At 53.1% G+C, this 18,271-nt stretch overlaps 1 protein-coding gene across 1 annotated transcript in view; it reads right to left on the bottom strand.

The window, feature by feature from the left end:
* The window catches only part of UCKL1 (uridine-cytidine kinase 1 like 1), a 41,205-nt gene that overhangs the window by 18,798 nt on the left and 4,136 nt on the right, over positions 1–18,271 (bottom strand). Inside the window, exons 2-5 of the mRNA XM_084646034.1 lie at positions 5,659–5,852; positions 3,684–3,790; positions 2,264–2,434; positions 972–1,043 (exon numbers count right to left, since the gene is read on the bottom strand). Coding sequence (XP_084502160.1) covers positions 972–1,043; positions 2,264–2,434; positions 3,684–3,790; positions 5,659–5,852 — 544 coding nt within the window. The remainder of the gene's footprint in view (positions 1–971; positions 1,044–2,263; positions 2,435–3,683; positions 3,791–5,658; positions 5,853–18,271) is intronic.

The following is an 18,271-nucleotide window of genomic DNA, read 5'->3' on the forward strand; positions in this document are numbered from 1 at the left end:
TGCTAAAAATAGAAGCGTAACCATGGCAGTGAGTAGTGGCATGGACTAGCCATAAACCTGCCTGACCCCCATGGGTATGTTCTTGGGTAGGCTAACTACCCCACAGGCCATTCTCTGATGCCTGTTCTAACCCAGCTATGCTGTCTGTAACATGCTAGCTTGATGAGAGCTAGGGCGGCTTTGTGAGCTGGGAATCACATCCCTCGCTCCAAGTGAGATTCACGCAGCTGACCACTGGATGTCATTATTGCTCCAGACGAGCAGATCACGAAAGTGCATTGAACAATAAAGCAAAGCTTCTAGATGAAAGCAGGCAGACACATTCGGGTTTGTACACAGCTTGGCCTCTCATGTTACATTTTTCAAGTATTGCGTTAGGGCTCATAAAAAAAAAGGAACTTGCAGCCCTGGCAAGGATCAGATAAGCTTGCAGTTGCTGGACCAGCTCATCCTAGCAAACGGACTGCAATGTGTAGAGATTACAGAGACTAGGAGAATAGAATTGTGCCAGATTTAGTGGTGTTTTTGTGCAGTGGACAATTGCCACCAGGAATTAGATTGTAACCACTAAACTCATTACACCTGGTACCAAATCACCAGCCTCCACATCTCTACAGATGGGTTAGAGCATTAGCCTGTGTTTCTCCCAACGTCCTTCCACTTGGCTTTGTAATTGTTAGCAGCTGAAGCCCATTGAGATCCTACAGTAAACTCCTACAGCAATCAGGAATACATCTGCTGAAAGCATCCATCTCCCTGGCCCTAGACATCAGAGACCATTAGGGGGAAGATTCCATCTTTCCTTCCTCTCCCCGCATGCACGTGGATGGAGAGCAGGAGGTGGGGAGGCGTACAGCAAGGAATGCTCCCCGACAGCTCCTACTTTCCCAGCCAGGACGCAAGACGAAGCCGTGAGACCCTCTTGGCTTTGCCTCTGCAGCCCATCATCCTTCTAAAGGACCCTTTCTCACCTCCAGGAGCTCCTTGTCCGCAAAAGCCATGATGCCTTCAAAGATAATCACATTGGCGCCGTACAGTGTTTTCTGGGAGGAAACGGAAGGACATTGGTCAAACCCAATGCAGTTAGTAAGAGAACGAGAGGAGAAAAATACTCCACCGGAGGGAGAGATGATAAAGGAGCATGAAGTTCAGCACAACAGGAAGGGTTTGAATGCCCTGGGAATCCGGGGTCAATTAAGGCCCCATTGCTGGGCCCCAACGAGTGGGTGCTGGAAAAGTGCTGCTGGGACACTGGACATGACAAGGGCACCCCCCTTACAGTAGAAACGGCGATGGAAAAGACCAACCTATGAACGATACCAGAGGGTCCAGCCCCTTAAGAGACACCATCCCCAGAGAGAGGATGCGTCAGATAAAGGGAGCACCACCTGGTCTCCCACATGTTTCCAGGCAAGAGACGAGGCTGCTGTGTTTCTTTTAAATTGATCTTCAAGCCAAAGAAGGAAGGAAAGTGCTCAGCCTGACTGGGGATTGAACAAGCCCATTACGGAAGAGGCCTCTTCTATACTGCTTATGAATACCAGTCTCAAGATGGGTGCTTCCCCTAGAGAGACTGTCTTTTCATTTCTCCTTCCCCGTGCTGGGAAATCTCACCCACTCAGAGCCTTTCCATGTAAAATCTCTCCCCCACTCCCTCAAGACTGTATGCTGCAGATACCATCCCCTCTGCAAGGAGGTCTGAATCGAATTCCCTTCAGACCTTCTCTGTGCTATTCCTCACATCGACGGCCAGGGTCAGTGTTGCATAATCTACAGCTCTCCCTACTGTAACCAACGGAGAGACAAGTGCTCACACACACCTGCTCCTGTCCCTGGGCAGCTGGGACCAGAGACCTGCTCTGTCGGCTTCAAAACCATGGGCTTCTACCACTTGAGTTAATGGGGAACTCCCTTTGCTGCCAGTAGCAGTAGATCCTTTATCTTTTGTTTGTCAGCCACTAGATGACAGCATTGCTCCCTCCCTTATACACACCAAGCCAGCCCATTCGCGGAGAGCACACTGCCACTCCTGGGTTCCTACCAAGCCAGGCACCAGAAACAGACACCATACGTCCCACACGGCAACGTGACCACTAGGCTGGGATCTTGGGTTTTCAATCTATGGTGTTTGAAAGGGATGGGACTTTTAGTCTGAAGATGCAGGTGCATTATCCCTCTTCCCATCTCAGAATAGCCCCCCCACCCCCAGCACACGAATCACCCCTCACCCCCAGGCCCCATCAGTCCCTTTGTGTCCTCGTACCCATTCCTTCTTCCGGCTATGGGTGGTGAAGTCGTAGATGGGGATCGTTACGCTCTTGCCTTGCTTGAGTTTCTTCAGGGTGGAGATGATCAAGTCAAAGTCGAAGGCGTCGGGGTGGTCAAAGTTGAAGTCGTTGCTGGCCGCCTGCTCCTGCTGCTGTTTGGTGAGCACCTACCCGAGACAGGAGAGGGAGCTGCAGGGTTCATTGTACGCCGTCAAAACAGAGAGCGCCGCAGCCTGGGAAGCCTCAGCCAGGAGCCACGTGGGCTGCGCTATGGACAGTGCATGAGAGAGCAGGACGAAGGCCAAACTGTGAAGAATTGCCCTAGAGCCAGGGATTCCCTGGGTCTCCTACCCTGACAGGCAGAAGCAGAGTGGCTTGGTGGCCCGTACCGCGGGGTGTGGGCTGCAGCTGACGAGACCCTAGCCCTTTTATTTCTAGGGAAGGGGGACGATGGCCCCGTGGTTAGGGTTTCATCCCAGGGCTGGCCCTTTCTGAGAGTCTGGCTGCACGGGGCTTGGGCAAATGGGGGAGAGGGCAGCTCCCCAGACATTGACCCCTCCCCCTGAGGCTGGGAGCAATGGGGGCAGGAATGAGGGAGTGCAGAGCTTCCTGCAACTCGGGGGAGGTTCCCGGAGGTGGGTCTGACCTGGCCCTGGGAGTGGCCCATGCAGGGGAAGAGGAAGTCCTTTTCCCTCTCCAGCCCAGCCAGGACTAGCAGCTGGAGGCCGGTGTATAGCAGGGGCCCCCAGCTCCAGGCCCAGCACTCGGGGGTTGAAAGGGCCTTGGGGCAGGCTGTGTGTGTGACCACAGCGCCCCCCTGACCACGGCACCCACCTATAAGGCTGGCCCTGTGGCTCTCAAGAGATGTGGGTTCAAATCCTTGCTCTGCCACAGCCCTCCCTAACGGAGGACAGAGGCGCAGATAGACTGAGTGCCTTCCTCACCCATCAGCCAAGGTCAAGTTTCTCTGTGCCTCAGTTTCCCACGTGTAAAACAGGGATGACAACAATTCCTTACCTCACAGGGCTTTATGAATCTTTAATGCATTAAAAACAGAGAGACGCTTGGGTCCTACAGCAGTGGGGGTTCAATCGAAACAACGCTTTTCATTAACGTTAGAGAGCTTGTGTCATTCAGCTAACACAGCTCAGTCCCGACCACGTTAGTCCAGCCTGGTCCCCTGGTAACCGAGACAGAGGCCTAATGCAGGCGGGATTTGTGCAAGACAGAACCATGTCACTGGCGCATCGCTCCTGATGCAGCCAGGCCACAGACACACACTCGAAAGAGCCGCCTGCCTCCCCCTGACCTGTTCTACCGAGTGTGCCGGCACGCCCCATTCAGCAGGATGGGGAGGACTCCGGAGGGGACAAACACCTGAGCCGGCTGTGGGCTAAGGAGCTGGCAGCGGCTCACCTTGTAGAAAGAGTCCATGGAGAGCAGGACCACCCAGGGGACATCTAGAGCTTCGATGATCATTCTGGCCACGGTGGTCTTTCCAGAAGCACTGCCCCCTCCCAAGCCTGATGGGGGGGAGAGACAGAGAGAGACGAATGAAGCAAACGTACCAGCAGCCCGACCTTCCAAGCTCAGTTAACGCTGGCAGATCTCGCTGGGCTGCACTTGACAAACGAATGATTCCATCATTACAAGTAACTGGGGATGGCGAAGGCCCTTCAGCCTAGAATCACTGGGTTAGGAGGAGAGCCAGCATTCGAACCAGCCCGGAGAGAGTCCTGGTATCGGTCACACACGGCAGTAAAAAATAAACTCCTCCCACAAGCACGAGGTGCAAACAGGGGGACATTGCTGAGAGAGAGAGCGAGCCCCACCCCTCCTCTGCCCTGGCTATTTGGAGCATCAGCTCATGAGGGCATCGCTCGTTATGTGTACACACAGCAGCCAAAGGCAGGAGACCCTTATCTCAGTGGGATCTTTGGGCACCACCGTAATACAAACAGATACGTCCAATGCACCAATGTCTGTCTCTCCGCAACAGACTGGGGGGGGGTGTCCCCCAAGTTCTAGGGTGCGTACGCAGGGGGTCACTCTGTAACCATGGTGACTGGTAGGACTGCAGATCCGCCCCACTCCCCTGCAATCCTGTATTTATAGATTCCAAAGCCAGAAGGGACCATGGGGATCATCTAGTCCAGGGGCGGGCAAACTTTTTGGCCTGAGGGCCGTGACGGGTTTCTGAAATTGTATGGAGGGCCAGTTAGGGGAGGCTGAGCCTCTGCAAACAGCCAGGCATGGCCCAGCCCCCACCCCCATCTGATCCCCCCGACAGCCCCCCGAGGACCCCTGCCCCATCCACCACCACCCCCTGCTCTCGGTCCCCTGACCACCCTGCAACCCCCCGCCCCTAACTGCTCCATCCAACCGCCCCCCATCCAACCCCCCCTCCCTTGACTTACCCCTCCCCCGGGACCCCTGCCCCATCCAACCATCCCTTCTCCCTGACCGCCCCCAGACCCCTCGCCCCTAACTGCTCCCTGCCCCTAACTGCCCCCCACCACCCCATTCAACCCCCTCTCTCCTACCTGTCTGCCCCCCCGGAACCCCTGCCCCCATCCAACCACCCCTTCTCCCTGTCCCCTGACCACCCCCCTGCCACCCCATCCAACCCCTCCTCTCCTTCCTGACTGCCCTCCGGGACCCTTGCCCCCATTTAACCCCCATTCCCTGCCCTCTGACCTCCCCGACCCCTATCCACGCCCCTGACAACCCCCCAAACTCCTCTGCCCTCTATCCAAGCCCCCCACCCCCTTACCGCGCTGCCTGGAGCACTGATGGCTGGCAGCGTGGCTGCACCAGGACAGGCAGCCAGGGCAGGCTGGGCTCTGCAACCCCGCCGCCCAGAGCATTGCGCCACGTGGTGGCACGGGAGGGGGGACAGCCTCCCGGGCCAGGAGCTCAGGAGCCGGGCAGGATGGTCCCGCGGACTGGATGTGGCCCGTAGTTTGCTCACCTCTGGTCTAGTCTGACCTCCCGTAGAACACGGGCCAGAGCATAATTCCTAGAGCATTGTAGCTTTCAGCTGCCCACGGAGAAAGACAAGGACCCTAAGGGAGAAGTCACTAAGACAGACTAATCAGAGCCCCCCCTCAGTTTGAGAAGTGTGGGGGCCCAAGCTTGGGAACCAAGCTGGAGTCTCTGGCATGGTAGCGAGGTGTGCTAGTGAGGCGGGAGCCATCTCAGAGAGATGCACTGTTGCAAAGGACCCTATGCCAAGCTCAAACCAAGATCCTTGCTATGGCGGCTGCGAGGGACGGCAAGACCTGAAGGGACACACGCCACACCAGCCCTCAGCAAAGAGCCTCTGAAGCCACCCTCTGGCCGTTAATGCCTGAGAGGCCTGCGCTCGGAAAGCTCCCAGCACATGCCTTACCGATGACAAAGGCCTCTTTGGACTGCGTCCCGTGCTCGTTGTACCATGGCGGCCGCCCGGCTGTGTAGATCGTCCTTTTGCTCGTCCGCAGCAGGGGCGGCTCGGATTTGCACTGGCTGGTGGTCCTTTTCCGGGGCGGCCTTGCAGCACCCACCGCAGGGTACAGTCTGTCTAAGGATTCCGCTCCACTGGTGCTAGGAGACGGGAAGAAGAAGAAGAAGAAGAAACCTGGTCATCTGGGGCAACATTCGCAGCGGGGGCCCCCTGATCTGTGAGGGCATCCCCTCGAGAGGCTGAAACTGACGCATTGACTTGAAAAGAGGCCAGAGGGATTAACGATAAACCGTGTTCTCCTGAACTCACCCAGGGGAAGGAACACAGCTGGGTTAATGATGAACCCTCCTCTCTCAGCCACCGTGTGATCTCCACAGTGGATTCTGCGGCAGTTCTTCGCATTGCCAGTGGGATGGAACAGACCAGAGGAGGGCCCTGCCCAAAGCACTGCATTAACCCACTGCCTACAGGGCGCTCCTGGGTCTGACAGGCTTGGGAAACAGGCTATCTGGTAACAGGAAATTGCCCCAAGTTCTGGCCCTGACTAGTGCCATCAGCAGCAAGCTGCTGTTCGGGGTAAGTGTCTCTAGTGGATAGAGGGGCCTGGAGCTCAAGACCCCTGGACTCTCTTCCTGGCTGTGCCAGGCTTCTTGTGTGACCTCAGGCCAGTCGCTCAACCATTACATGCCTCAGTTTGCCCATGTGAAAAAACTTGCCTGCTTGTACCTCACCCAGGGTGCAGAGGGAAGTTTGGTGGTGAAAGCTTCTGAGATCCTCCCCAGTGAAGGGGCTACACAAGCACATAGCATTGGTAAGTGCCATGATGGAGACATTCTCCTCTCGAAAGCTCTCTCAGCAAGCAGTGAATTCTGTGTTATCCATGTGCCAGGGTAAAAACACCTCTGTTCTTTAGCCTGGCCTGGCCTGAAGTAGCCCAGACGTGTTTACACTACTGTGGAGAACACACAAGTGTCTGTTAAGGAGTGGGAGTACGTGGCCTAGTATACACACCTCTTCAAGCAATATCTCCTCCTTCCCCTTCCCCCGTTAGCCACTCCCAAACTGCCCCCCACCGGCATGCCCTGAACTGCCCTCTTGAATCTCATCTCATTCAGATTTTCTCTCTTCAGGGCAGGGAATGTGTGCCCAGGGTTATAAAGTGCTGCGGATATTCAGTGTTTATGTATTTAATAATGATTATTCTTTGCCTTGCAGTAGAACCTAGAGGTCCCACAAACATGGTTCAGGACCCCCCAGTGCCAGGCGCTGTACACACATTGAACAAAAAACGGTCCCTGCCCCGAAGAGCTTACAATCCACGTAATACCAACACATGGCAACCCCCCGGGTTAGCAGACACCAGACCCACTCCCCCAAGTGAGAAGGCAGAGGGGTTCATGGGGACAAAGAAAAGATCACCCATATAAAGAGATCAAAAATAGCCAGACACAGACAGGAGACCCCCCTCCTTCCCTGATAGCAGGGTGGTGCGTGGTGGGTTGTATTTTTAACTCCTCCATCTGCCGATAAGTGGCGGTCTGGCTGCAGCCGGTGCATTTCCAGCCCTTCTGGCCTCACAGCGGGAGGGGGACGCAGGCTGCTGTGGTACAATCACACAAGCCCCTGGGGAGGGGAGCGCGAGGGGTGGGTGTGTGAGCATGCCCTGTGCTGCGCTGCTAAGTGCCGCCTCCTCCTCTCACCAGCTGCTGCAGCAGGAGGGGGGGAACCAAGTCCTTTTGCACTTGGTAGCCCCGTGGCAGAGGTGCCGAGATAAACTGCAGCCGGCCAGGAGATAAGCTGCAGCCGGCGCTGCCAGGTCGACGTGCCAGGGATGGAACAGATTATTTCTATCAGATCCTGCCGACTCTGGCCTCCCTGCTCCTCGCGCTTTCCATTTCCAAGGCTCGGGGGGACCTTTCCTCCCTCTTAAGTACACGTAAGGGGATAACAACAGCACCAGCAGGCGCTGCCTGGGCAGGGAAGCAGGCTTAGCACCGCCTGCCCCCATCTCCTGGGTCCTAGTGGAGAAAGACCAGAGCTGGCATGGGAACAGTAGAAAGTGAGGGCCACCGGCTCATTCCTGGAGAGAGCTCTTACTCTTTCTTCTCCTACCTAGGATCCAAGCTATTCCTGAGACCCCTGACCATACAAAGGGGACAAGGGTCCTCTCAGCCTTCCCCGTACAGACCCCCTTCCGCATAGCAACCTGGGGAGATCAAGGAGGCCACGACACCTGACACTGCTCCCCCACCCTTGGGGGACCCCATCCTAGAGGCCAGCCGCAGCGCCATCACCCTTGCAAAGCGAATTGGCAAGCGTCACCAACCATTTGTAGATCAAGATTGGGTGTTTTTCTAAAAGATCTGCTCTGCTCTAACTCAAAGAGGAATTATCCGGGGGACGTTCTACGGCCAGAGTTATCCAGGCGGCCAGACTGGATTGTCACAACTGTCCCTTCTGGCCTAGGCAGGTGGGGAACCAGCAGATAAGAGGGGCACCGAAGGATGGACGCTAGAACTGGTGTGGCCACCACTTCCTTTGTCTCTTGGAACACCGTTCTTTGCAGGACAAGCCTGCTGTGGAGCTGCCCAGGTCTATTAGCGGGACACAGAAGGAACTGGAGACAAAGAGGTGCTTTGGACATCAAGCGTCTCACCCCCACCCCACTTCCTGACCCCAGCTGATTTGCTGAAGGGGTCAAAGTGTGGGAGAAAACAGCCAGGCCACAAAAGGCAGGCAGAGGAAATCACCCTGCGCAGGACAGGAAATCTGGGGATCCCCTCTTGCTATGTTCACTGTGCTGGGGTGACCCCCCACTTATTTCCAGGGGCTCCCCCTGCAGCATGATTTCAATACCATCCTATTTCTATGCTGTACTCTCTTTAAGAAGCGAGATGGGGACCAGGGGCTGGGGGCGGTGGAAAAGGTGTGTGTTTGCAGACAAGATGATCTTTAAGTGAGTTCAGAAAGGCAGCGGAGTCATGCAGGCTGAACGGGCTCCTGGAAGGTGGAGCAGCTCCCGGCCCTCTGCGGACTCACTCCAAACCCTTTTGGTCTCTGATCAGTTCTGGCTGTAACCTTTCAAACCCTGCTTGAGAGCCTCAGCAGCAGGCAACCAGCCAAGGGATTAGAGAGATCATCTACCTGGCTCGGCATTTAACAACATGCCAGCATCCATCTCCCAGTGAAACTCTCGCCCGGCCTCAGAGGAGATGAGCATTCAGCATTCACCAATCCCACAGCATGAAGGCACCTGCCGCCCACATGGAGCTGTTTCTGATGGTGGTGACAAGTTTTTTCTTTCCTATTGGCTTGACGGCCCTTTTCCCCCCCAACTACCTTTGGGGTTTTCTCCCACCTCGCAAACACCAATTTGCCCCCACCTCTCCCTTTCCCCAACTCCCTGGGGTCTGAATGGAGCAGAAACAGAACCATCTCGCCTTTAACAACTTTTACGTCATCCAGACGGTAACAGCAGGATGGACCCCTGGCAGCACTGACTGTGGCAGTTAGGTTCTGGTGGACATGGCATGGTAGCTGCTGCAGATCCAACACGAAGAGCATGATCCTCTGAGTCCAACACCAAGGGACTGCCTTGGGGTTTTTTATATTTCTTGGTTACCCAGTGGTAAGCTTTTATGGGTTTGTTTGGTTTTTTTTAAGCTTTTTCTCCCAACCTGCTTATAACAATTTTAAATCTGGTCAAAGGTTGGTCTGAAAACCCTCAGCAAAAGCACAAATGAAAGTTTAAATGTTAAAAGCACCTGCTGCAGCTACGCAGAACGAACAGTGAAGAGGTGTAAATCTTGCTGTCTTAGCTAGCAGGAGAAAGGGCTGGTGGGTAAGGCAAAGGGCCAGGAATCAAGCAATCCAGGTTCAGTTCCCAGCTCCATCACGGATTCCTTGCATGACCTTGAGTGACTCACGTAGCCTTTCTGGGCTTCAGATAACAGCTGTCCTCCCTTTTCTCTGTTTCCTCTATTTAGGTCACATCTGACCAGAGAATGATGTGGGCAGCCCCTGCTTCTCCTTTACTTCAATGGAGTTGCATCCAGGTGCAGGAATCTGCCCACACAGAAACGTCCAGAACAGAGAATTAAAAACCATGATCACAAACAGGTGAGGCCGACAGGGAAAGTCCACTAGACTGTATCAACTCGAAGGACTCCTCCCCGCCTAGAGAAAGCGCGAAAAGCACAGACAGCCCGCCCGGGTATTCTGTTCTGCTCTTCTTTGGGGAGCCCCGAGACAGCAATTAAACAGTGCCCACGATTCCCCAAGCGGTGCTGACACCGGAGAAGGATGCTGGTGCGTAAACAGAGACGTTCCAGCTCGATAAAAGCAAAGATGACGAAGGCGCGATTGTTATTTACCAGGGAGGGGAAAATGATCGTTTCATCTACATTCCAAATGCAGCTCTCTGGGTGGGGATGGATATGCTGCTGAAGCGGCGAAGGGAGTTTTACCGATGGAGAACACAGGGATCCTGTCTGCCAGAGCCCTTCTCACTCTCAGTATCAGCGATACCATTGTGAGACGAGCGGGCAACTTCAGCTGGGCTCTGGGCAGGTGCAGAGCTCTCTGGGCAGGGTGGGGTTCTAGGTAGTAAGCTTGGCAGGGCAGGGATTGTCTCATCCTCAGTGGCAGTGTTTGTCCCGTGGGGGCCTCCTGCATAGCTCAGTTCTGGGCCCTACCCGTGACCTCACACGCACAGCGTGGGCAAGATCACGCCGTCCGGAGGGCACCATTTTGAGCCCCGGTCGGCACAGAGAACAGAGCAGCTGACACCTGGCGGGTCGGATCTGGCTTTCAGGGGGCCCTTCGCTGCCTTGGGACCCCGCAGTTGGCGCAGATGCCTAATGCTACAACTGCTCCTACTCTTTCAAACCATTAGGAGCCCAGCACAGTGAATCCCCTGTCCCCCCTGGGCCAGCAGCATCAGTCTGGGTGTGAGAGGAGGCTCAGGGCTGAAGCAGGGGGCTGGGGTGCTCCCCCCAGAGCACCCGCAGCCCCCTGGCCCAAGTTTTAGTTAGCGGTATACAATAAAAGTCATGGACAGGTCATGGGGCTGTGAATATTTTTTTACTGCCTGTGACCTGTCCATGACTTTTACTAAAAATACCCGTGACTAAAACGTAGCCTTACTTATACCTCAATCTCGCCTACTTAGATTGTAAGGGGTTTGCAGAAGGGACAGTCTTGCCACGCGTGTACGGCATTCAAACAGAATAATAATTCGTTGTCTTGCAGTGGCGCCTAGCAACACTAGTAATAGAACAGGGGCCCATTGTGCTAGGTGCTGTACAAACACAGAACAAACAATGGTTCCCTGCCTCAGAGAGCAAATAATCTAAGTGGGGCCCTGATATTGGCTGGCTGTAACATGAAACAGCAACAAGCCTGGGCATTTAGCACACACAATCCTGCCCCTTAGGCAAGGGGGCTGGAGTCATTTCTGGGTTAATGGCCCAAGGCCATATGGAAAGGTATTTGTAAAAAGAAAATTTGTATTTTGTATTAGGAAGAAGAAATTGGGCCTTGAGGTTTCTGGAGAGATTTGAAATAATTTGATTCAGAACGATCACTTATGACATCTACACTGCTTGGCTTACGTTGCTGGAAGTTGGAATTACAACAGGAGGCCATACTAAAGGACTGCCCGGTCCGGGAGCTGCAGGGGAGCACTTTAGCATTGCTCCACGTGCTTTGTGGGGTGTGGCGGGTCCTCAGAAAGCATTTCAAAGCCTATGGGGCACTATAGCATCGCTCAGTTCTAAAGACATCTACCGTTGTCTGGGTACCACACCTGGCCCAACAGGGTCCTGCTCCGCAACTGGGGCCCCAAGGAACCATCACAACGCCACCAGTAAATAATGACTAATGCAAGGTAATCCTCCCCAGAACTGCTCACCGAATTGTAGATCCTGAAACAGGCACAAAGCAAAGCCCATTGGCTCAGCAATGACTAGGAAAGCCCAGCGTTAATGCCACCTACACAACACGAAGGGGATTGGTCTTGGTTGTAGTTTTCTCCCCACGGTGACGTGCCCACGGTTCTACGGGTAACGTTTCTAAAAGTAACTAAGTGACCTCGCAGCCGAAGTCTTGTCGAAAACCAGCAGGACTCAGGCTTCGACATAACATTTCAAAAGAACCTGGGGGTGGAATCCTGGTTCCACCCATGGTCAATGGGACTTTTGCCGGTGGCTTCAACAAAGCCAGAACTTCAGTCTATATCTGAAGCATAATGGTCTGGAGAACGGAAGAGACCAGGAACGATCCTTTTACTGTTTCCCCTCTTGGTCTTCAGCTTAGACCTCAAAGAAGGGCTCTGATACATCGGAGATACCCCACCCCCTTCAGTGGCTCCCCAACTTGGGCCTTCTCATTGCTATTCCCAAAGGAGGGGAGTGGAGACACACCAGGGACAAGTAACCCCTCCTCCTTCTCGGCTGCTCCCTAACGTACAGCCTGGTGGGACACGTCCCCTCTGTGGGAGCTTGTTTCCAATGAAGTCAATCCAGGAAGCCACAGGGGAACGACACATCCCACCATGGTATGTTGTCTTGGGTGGGACAGGGAGATGGAATTTCCAGTTAAAAACAAAGCGTCACATCAGCCCAAAAACACTACAAGAGTTTAATAGGAGGAAGGCTTGGCCCTCCCAAATGTATTTGGGTAACGCATAGTGTGGCCTAGTAACTCGTGCACTGGACTGGGACTCAGGAGACCTGTGTTCTGTTCCTGCCGGGAGACCTTGGACAAGTCACTTTCTCTCTCGATGCCTCATGCTCCCTATCTGTAAAATGGGGAGAATGATCCTAACCCCCCCGCCCCAACAAACGCTTTGAGATCTGTGATGAGAAGAGCCAGGTATGAAGAGTGTGAAATTATTATTCGCTGCTGGATAGACAGAGAAGTTTCCTCTCCTTCCTTGCTGCCCTTTGCCCCATCCCCTCCTACTCAGAGACACGGGGATTCTGAATAAACCAGGGAAGTATTATTTCAGCTTTTAACACTAAACCTGACCAGATGAAGGATAGAGACATGCTCTGGCTACACAGCCCTGGATGCTCATCACAACACTCCCAACCTCACAAAATTCTCTCCTGTCTCTGCAGATTCCTCCTGATTCTCAACCACAATCCTTCCTCCAAACAGGACTCCAGATTAAATCCCGCCCACCTAATCCCACCTGCCCTGACCGGGGGAGGGGAGAGCAAGCCCCAGGGATAATTCCAGTTCCTTTACCAGTGTGAAACACCACAGTGCAATTCGTTCACCGGTGTCCCACAAAGCTGTCTGTTAATCTTGGAGAGTAAATCAACTGCACTCCTGTTGGTGATTGATTTGTTAGCCCCACTCTGCTGCAAGATGGGAATTAGTTGTGCAAATTAATATTGGCACAAACTAAGGTAGCTTTTCTTTTGTCACTCAATTTACTCATCATACAGGGGGGAGAGGAGAAGGATGCTTCCAATTTTAGTTCAGACTTTGCCCCTTGTCTCAGGTAGTCCTAGGGTTTCCCCCTTTTAAAATTTAGTTCCTTCTATCCCAATGCATTTTGTGCTTCAAACTGCCATTGATTAGCTTTAGGACCAGCTGGCATCATGGACAGGATCAGACGGGTTGAGAGGCCAAAGAGAAGACACACACCCCCCTACCCAAAGGTTGGGCCATCTAAAAAGGCAGCAGGTTTAATTTTCAGTAGGAAAAAGAGTTCACACACTTCCCAAACACTCCCAACCCGGGGGGAAAAAAAAATCACAGTTTCTCCTTCCCCCTAACAGCCAGTAAAGCTCCTGACCTTGGATCCAAAGCCAGTGAGTTAAAGGGGAATCCCACCCCTGTTTGCAACATGCTAAGCCTAACCATTGAGCCAGACTCTCTTCCCAGCTATCTTCCTCCCCCACCATAACAATAGCCACCCCTAAATCCTGCAGCAAGAGGAGCTGTTTTGCACAGGTTTCACCCTGTGTCCTAGGCAAAGCTGCTCTCTCTCTCCCAGCTGCTGTCTCCAATTTCCCAGCCCTCTGACAAACAGGCACGATGCTTTCGGGTCCGGAGGTGCTACGAATTCATTCGCAGGCAAACAGGGATTTAAAAAACAAAAACAAAAAAAACAAAGCAAGCAAACTACGACACTCACCTGCCTTCAGCCCCAAGGGCCCAGCAGCCAGATATCCCGACACCCGCATACATCGGGGGGCTGCTCATTCCACCCAGCTGCTGCAGAATCAGTCTCTAGTGGGGGGCAAGGGAGGGATGGGTTTCAGGAGTTTAGAGCGTGTGTGTGTATTTTTTGGCTTGCCTGTCACATGGCCGCCTGAACGGCACTAACGTTGTAACAGGGCTGCCATGTGAATGAAGCACTCTGGAGAAATGACACCAACGTAGTCCTGCGTGGGGCTATTCCCTACCCCCAGAGAGCCTGTGGGGCTGGAGGAAGGGTTTCAGACACCCAGCATGGTTTCCTTTGAAATCTTAGGGGGCTGGGGTGTCAGTGAAGGGCTGGGCAAGGAAGACAGCGGGAGGAGAGAAAGCACCAGCAGCAGAGTCCCGGAGCGGCCAACACGCCTGGGAAGAGGATCACTTATCCTGGAGATTATGTTCATTACCTGATATTAATAGCACGGACGTTGTTTAAAAAAAAAAGACAGCAGCACCTCCTCTTCCCCCCACCCCTCACCCCGACCAACAGACCCGCGGCTTGGGACAGGGCTCACTCACCTGCTACTGACATTCAGAGTCTGGACTCACTGGGGGAAGCAGCGAGGATGCCCCACTGCTGGGGTAAGTGACGGGCCGACTCCCCCAGCCCAGCAATTGTAGCAGTGTCTGGATAAAGAGAGCTGCAGCTGGGGCTGTGGGGGGGAGCCGGGGTCCTTCGGAACGGATCAGAGCGAGTGGATTAGCTGGCCCATCCCATTGCTAGGGCAGATAGTCTCCCCCTAGGGAATGAGTAGACTAATACCCAAACAAGAGCCAGTGGGGACAGAAGAGACTCTCTGTCCTAAGCAGCCGATCACCAGAAGCTGAGCCGGGGTATTAATATTGCCTTGGCATTCCTGGGACAGACCCCAGCTCTGCAGGGGAGGGAGCCAGGAGCCCCTAGCCTCCTGGCTTTTGGCTACAAATTCAAATTCACTCTGAGCAGGGAAGCTATGAGGAGCTCCCAGCTTGTGGCCGAGCCTGTTGCTGGAGGTGGATCTGCAGCTGCGGAGGTCTCCTGATATCCCCTGACCTGCCTCCAGCCCCAGCATAAACAAGTCTGTGAAACTCAACACCCCCTGCCATGGGTAACCACGCAAACAAGACACCCCCTCACACGCCCCTCGCCCCCCATGCACGAGGCCGCTGCATTCTGCACTCTCAGCCATCCTGCTGCCAGGTGCTTTATGCCAGCCCTGCCACTTCGACAGCAATTTTCCACCTGCTGCTCCTCTCCCAGCTTAACACATCCTCCCGGCAGAGACAACAACACGGGAAGGAGCTGTACATGGGGAAAGGCATGGGGCCATGTGGCTGGGCCTGGGGAAATACCTGACTGCCAGCAGATGCCAAGGGGCAGCTGAGGCATGAATGAGCATCGGAGTACAGGAAGAGGGGAATTACCAAACTGAACACAGGGAGTGAGGGGAAGTGTGAAGGGGGGAGGATTCTAGGCAAAGGACCACAGACGGGCTGGCACAGCAGAGCTGGTAAGGGTTGGGGGACTAGGAGCATCAGGATACAGAGCGTTCAGCCACTTAGCAGCAGGTGTCTGGTGCAGCATACGGGCTGTATACACCTTCCCAGGGCACATGAGAGCCTGCCAGGCTGTGTGCCACACATCCGGGCCTTGCTCCGAGGTCACCGGTGTACGTAAGACTGATGTATCACCAAAGCAAAAGGGACGTTACTCGAACAAAGAGAAAAGACAACAAGTTTGGGGTAAACACCCATAATAATTAGGGACTTTCACCCCTCACACAGGCAGTGATTATGATCCAGATTATGAATATTAAATAAGCTTCCCCTGCCGCCCCACAACGCAGACTGATCAGAACTGGGGTCCTGATTTGCTCCCCTGGACTGAGGGGCCCAGCTCCCCGGGACAGAATTTCTGATCAAGTTTTTCCTTTGTTTTGCACCCATAACAGCTGCCTCCAGCCAACCCTCCCTAGGAATTCTGGGTTTGACTTTTGACAACCTAAGTGCTTTGAAAAATGGAGCCGCCAGGCTGTGGAGAAGAAGGGGGCCAAGAGGTGCGTTTGGAGAGCGGGAAGGGCAGACCAAAAGAAGGCCCAGATCAGAGGGGCTATTCCGTACACCTGAGGGGATAGGCATTGAGCATTTGCTCCAAGTGTGCCAGGAATGTGGGTTTTAAGAACACTGTAGCCCTGTCCAGCACAAGGGGCCCTCGATCCTGTTTGGGGCCCTTCAGGCACCAGTGCAATACAGATAACTTTTGTGAGTGACCTTTAACGGCCGTAACGCACCTCTCTGAGCTGGTTTCCTTTGCTGAGGCAGGTACGCCACTTCAGGTGCTGATTTTCAGGAGCCACCACCCCGACTGGTCAATGCAAGCTGCGGGGGCTGAAAGCCCAACTGCAACGGTCTCAGATATTTCAACACTCAACGGCCTGCTGCACTGGTCTCTGGAGACAAAGGCCCAACTCCGAAACAAACAGGAGTGTGCACGAGAGTGGGTGAATAGGATTTCGGGGCACTGGGATCCTAGTCTAGTATGGAGCACACAAAACTATAGCACCGATGCCCAACAGCTAGATTAACAGAAGAGAATGTTACCCTGAAATATGTATCAAATCACTAACACTTGGACCAATGAGGACATGTAAAGAAACAGACAAAAAGAAACTGCCCCAAACCCCTGCTTGAAATAACAGTAAAACTGCGACACACGGCCACAGGGAAGGGAATTCAAAGGTAAAACTGACAATGCGGCCCTAACTCAAGCCATTATACTGAGCCATCCCCCCTAAATAATGATGCCAATCGCACGGCAGAGTTGGTGAACTTCAAAGGAACATGTGGAGAACTTTTCCCGCGCTGTAATTTTATTTTAAACTCCCCCGTGTCTGTAAAGCCCTTTCAGAAGTTTAAAAATAAAATCTTTCCCCAGTGATTTCTATTCTTTCCCATTAAAGAAAAAGACATACAAAGCTCCCCACCAATGCTTCATTGTTCTTTACAGCGAACATCAGAGCCTTTTTCCGGTCTTTGTCTCAATGGCCAAATGACGGGGCTTTCACCTATTCTCCTGACAAAGTCTACTCCGCAGTCTAATCTAGCTCCTAATTTAGTAAGAGTCAGACAAAATCGCCTTTCTTCATTCTATGCTGTGGTTGTTTTAAAAGTATGCCAAGAACAACATTTTCCATCTTTGCAAATCGTCTCGGACTCTGAAGAAAGACTCAGTGGCAGTCCACAAGAGGAGTGCATCAAATCAAATCTAGTCTGAAGGCAGTTCTAAGGACTGCACTTTCTGGCAACATAGACTGCCTTCCAAAGAGCTCGCGGACCTTCAGGAAGAGTCTGAAAGGAATGATCAACAGCACTGTCCACCCCAAGCAATATAGCTGCATTCACACTAGGAAGAGCTTTGCTTCCATCCTATACCGATATTCCTTTACTGCCAATGTGCTTCCGGTGTAGATGTGGCCCAGAAGGGCTAGAAACTTACTTTTAAAAAGAAATGCAAGCCGAGACTCTAACGCAAGCAAGTGAGAATGAGGTCGAAGACCTGGGACTTGGAAGCCCTCCCTCCCCTAAATATAGCGATACAATACAATAATCAGAGCTGGCAACCTGCGTCAGAAGCACCCACGTTTCCTCCAGTCGATTCATCCAGCAGTGGCAACGGGTTAGTTGTGAAAATCAAAGAAGGCAGATTTAAAAGAGATTTGAAACAGGTTCTCTTGTTAATTTCGCCCCACTGTTCCTTGACCCTCTTTAAACAATCCCTGGGTCTCCTCAGCATGCGTATCTTTCAGATGCTTGTGAACTTCCCTTTACAGCTGGTTAGGCTGATGGGAGCACAGCAACTCTGCTCTTAGCTGGCCTCACAAGCGGTGTCCGAGTGTAAGATACTGGTCATCATGTCTATATTATATTAGTTCTATGACTGAGAGCCCAACGGCCCTTGGGTGGGTGTAAGTGAAATACAGATGCTGAGGGAGGGGTGTTCATAGAAGTGAGGGATGGTCTGTGTCTGGCGTTGCACACTGACTATTAAAATGGCCCAGACATTATCATAATAGGACATGCACTCAATATAAATGCTAGAGTCATGTCTTCCCAATTTGCCTTCATTCCAGCACGTTCATGCAGATTTTGGGAAAATGCTAATCATTTATTTTTCCTTTAATTTTTAGGATAAAGCTGAAATGAACCAGGATTCTTTCTCTTTTGGTCACCATGACCCCAGTCTTACAACTGGATCCATGTGGGCCTTCGTGTCCATACATGACCCTAGCAGGCGACCACCCACGTAGATCCAACTCCAGGATAAGGGCCTGTGTGCGTGAACCAGTTATAGTGGGCCCTGCTATGAATG

Source organism: Lepidochelys olivacea (assembly GCF_965140295.1).
Source record: "Lepidochelys olivacea isolate rLepOli2 genome assembly, chromosome: 13".
NCBI lineage: Eukaryota > Metazoa > Chordata > Testudines > Cheloniidae > Lepidochelys > Lepidochelys olivacea.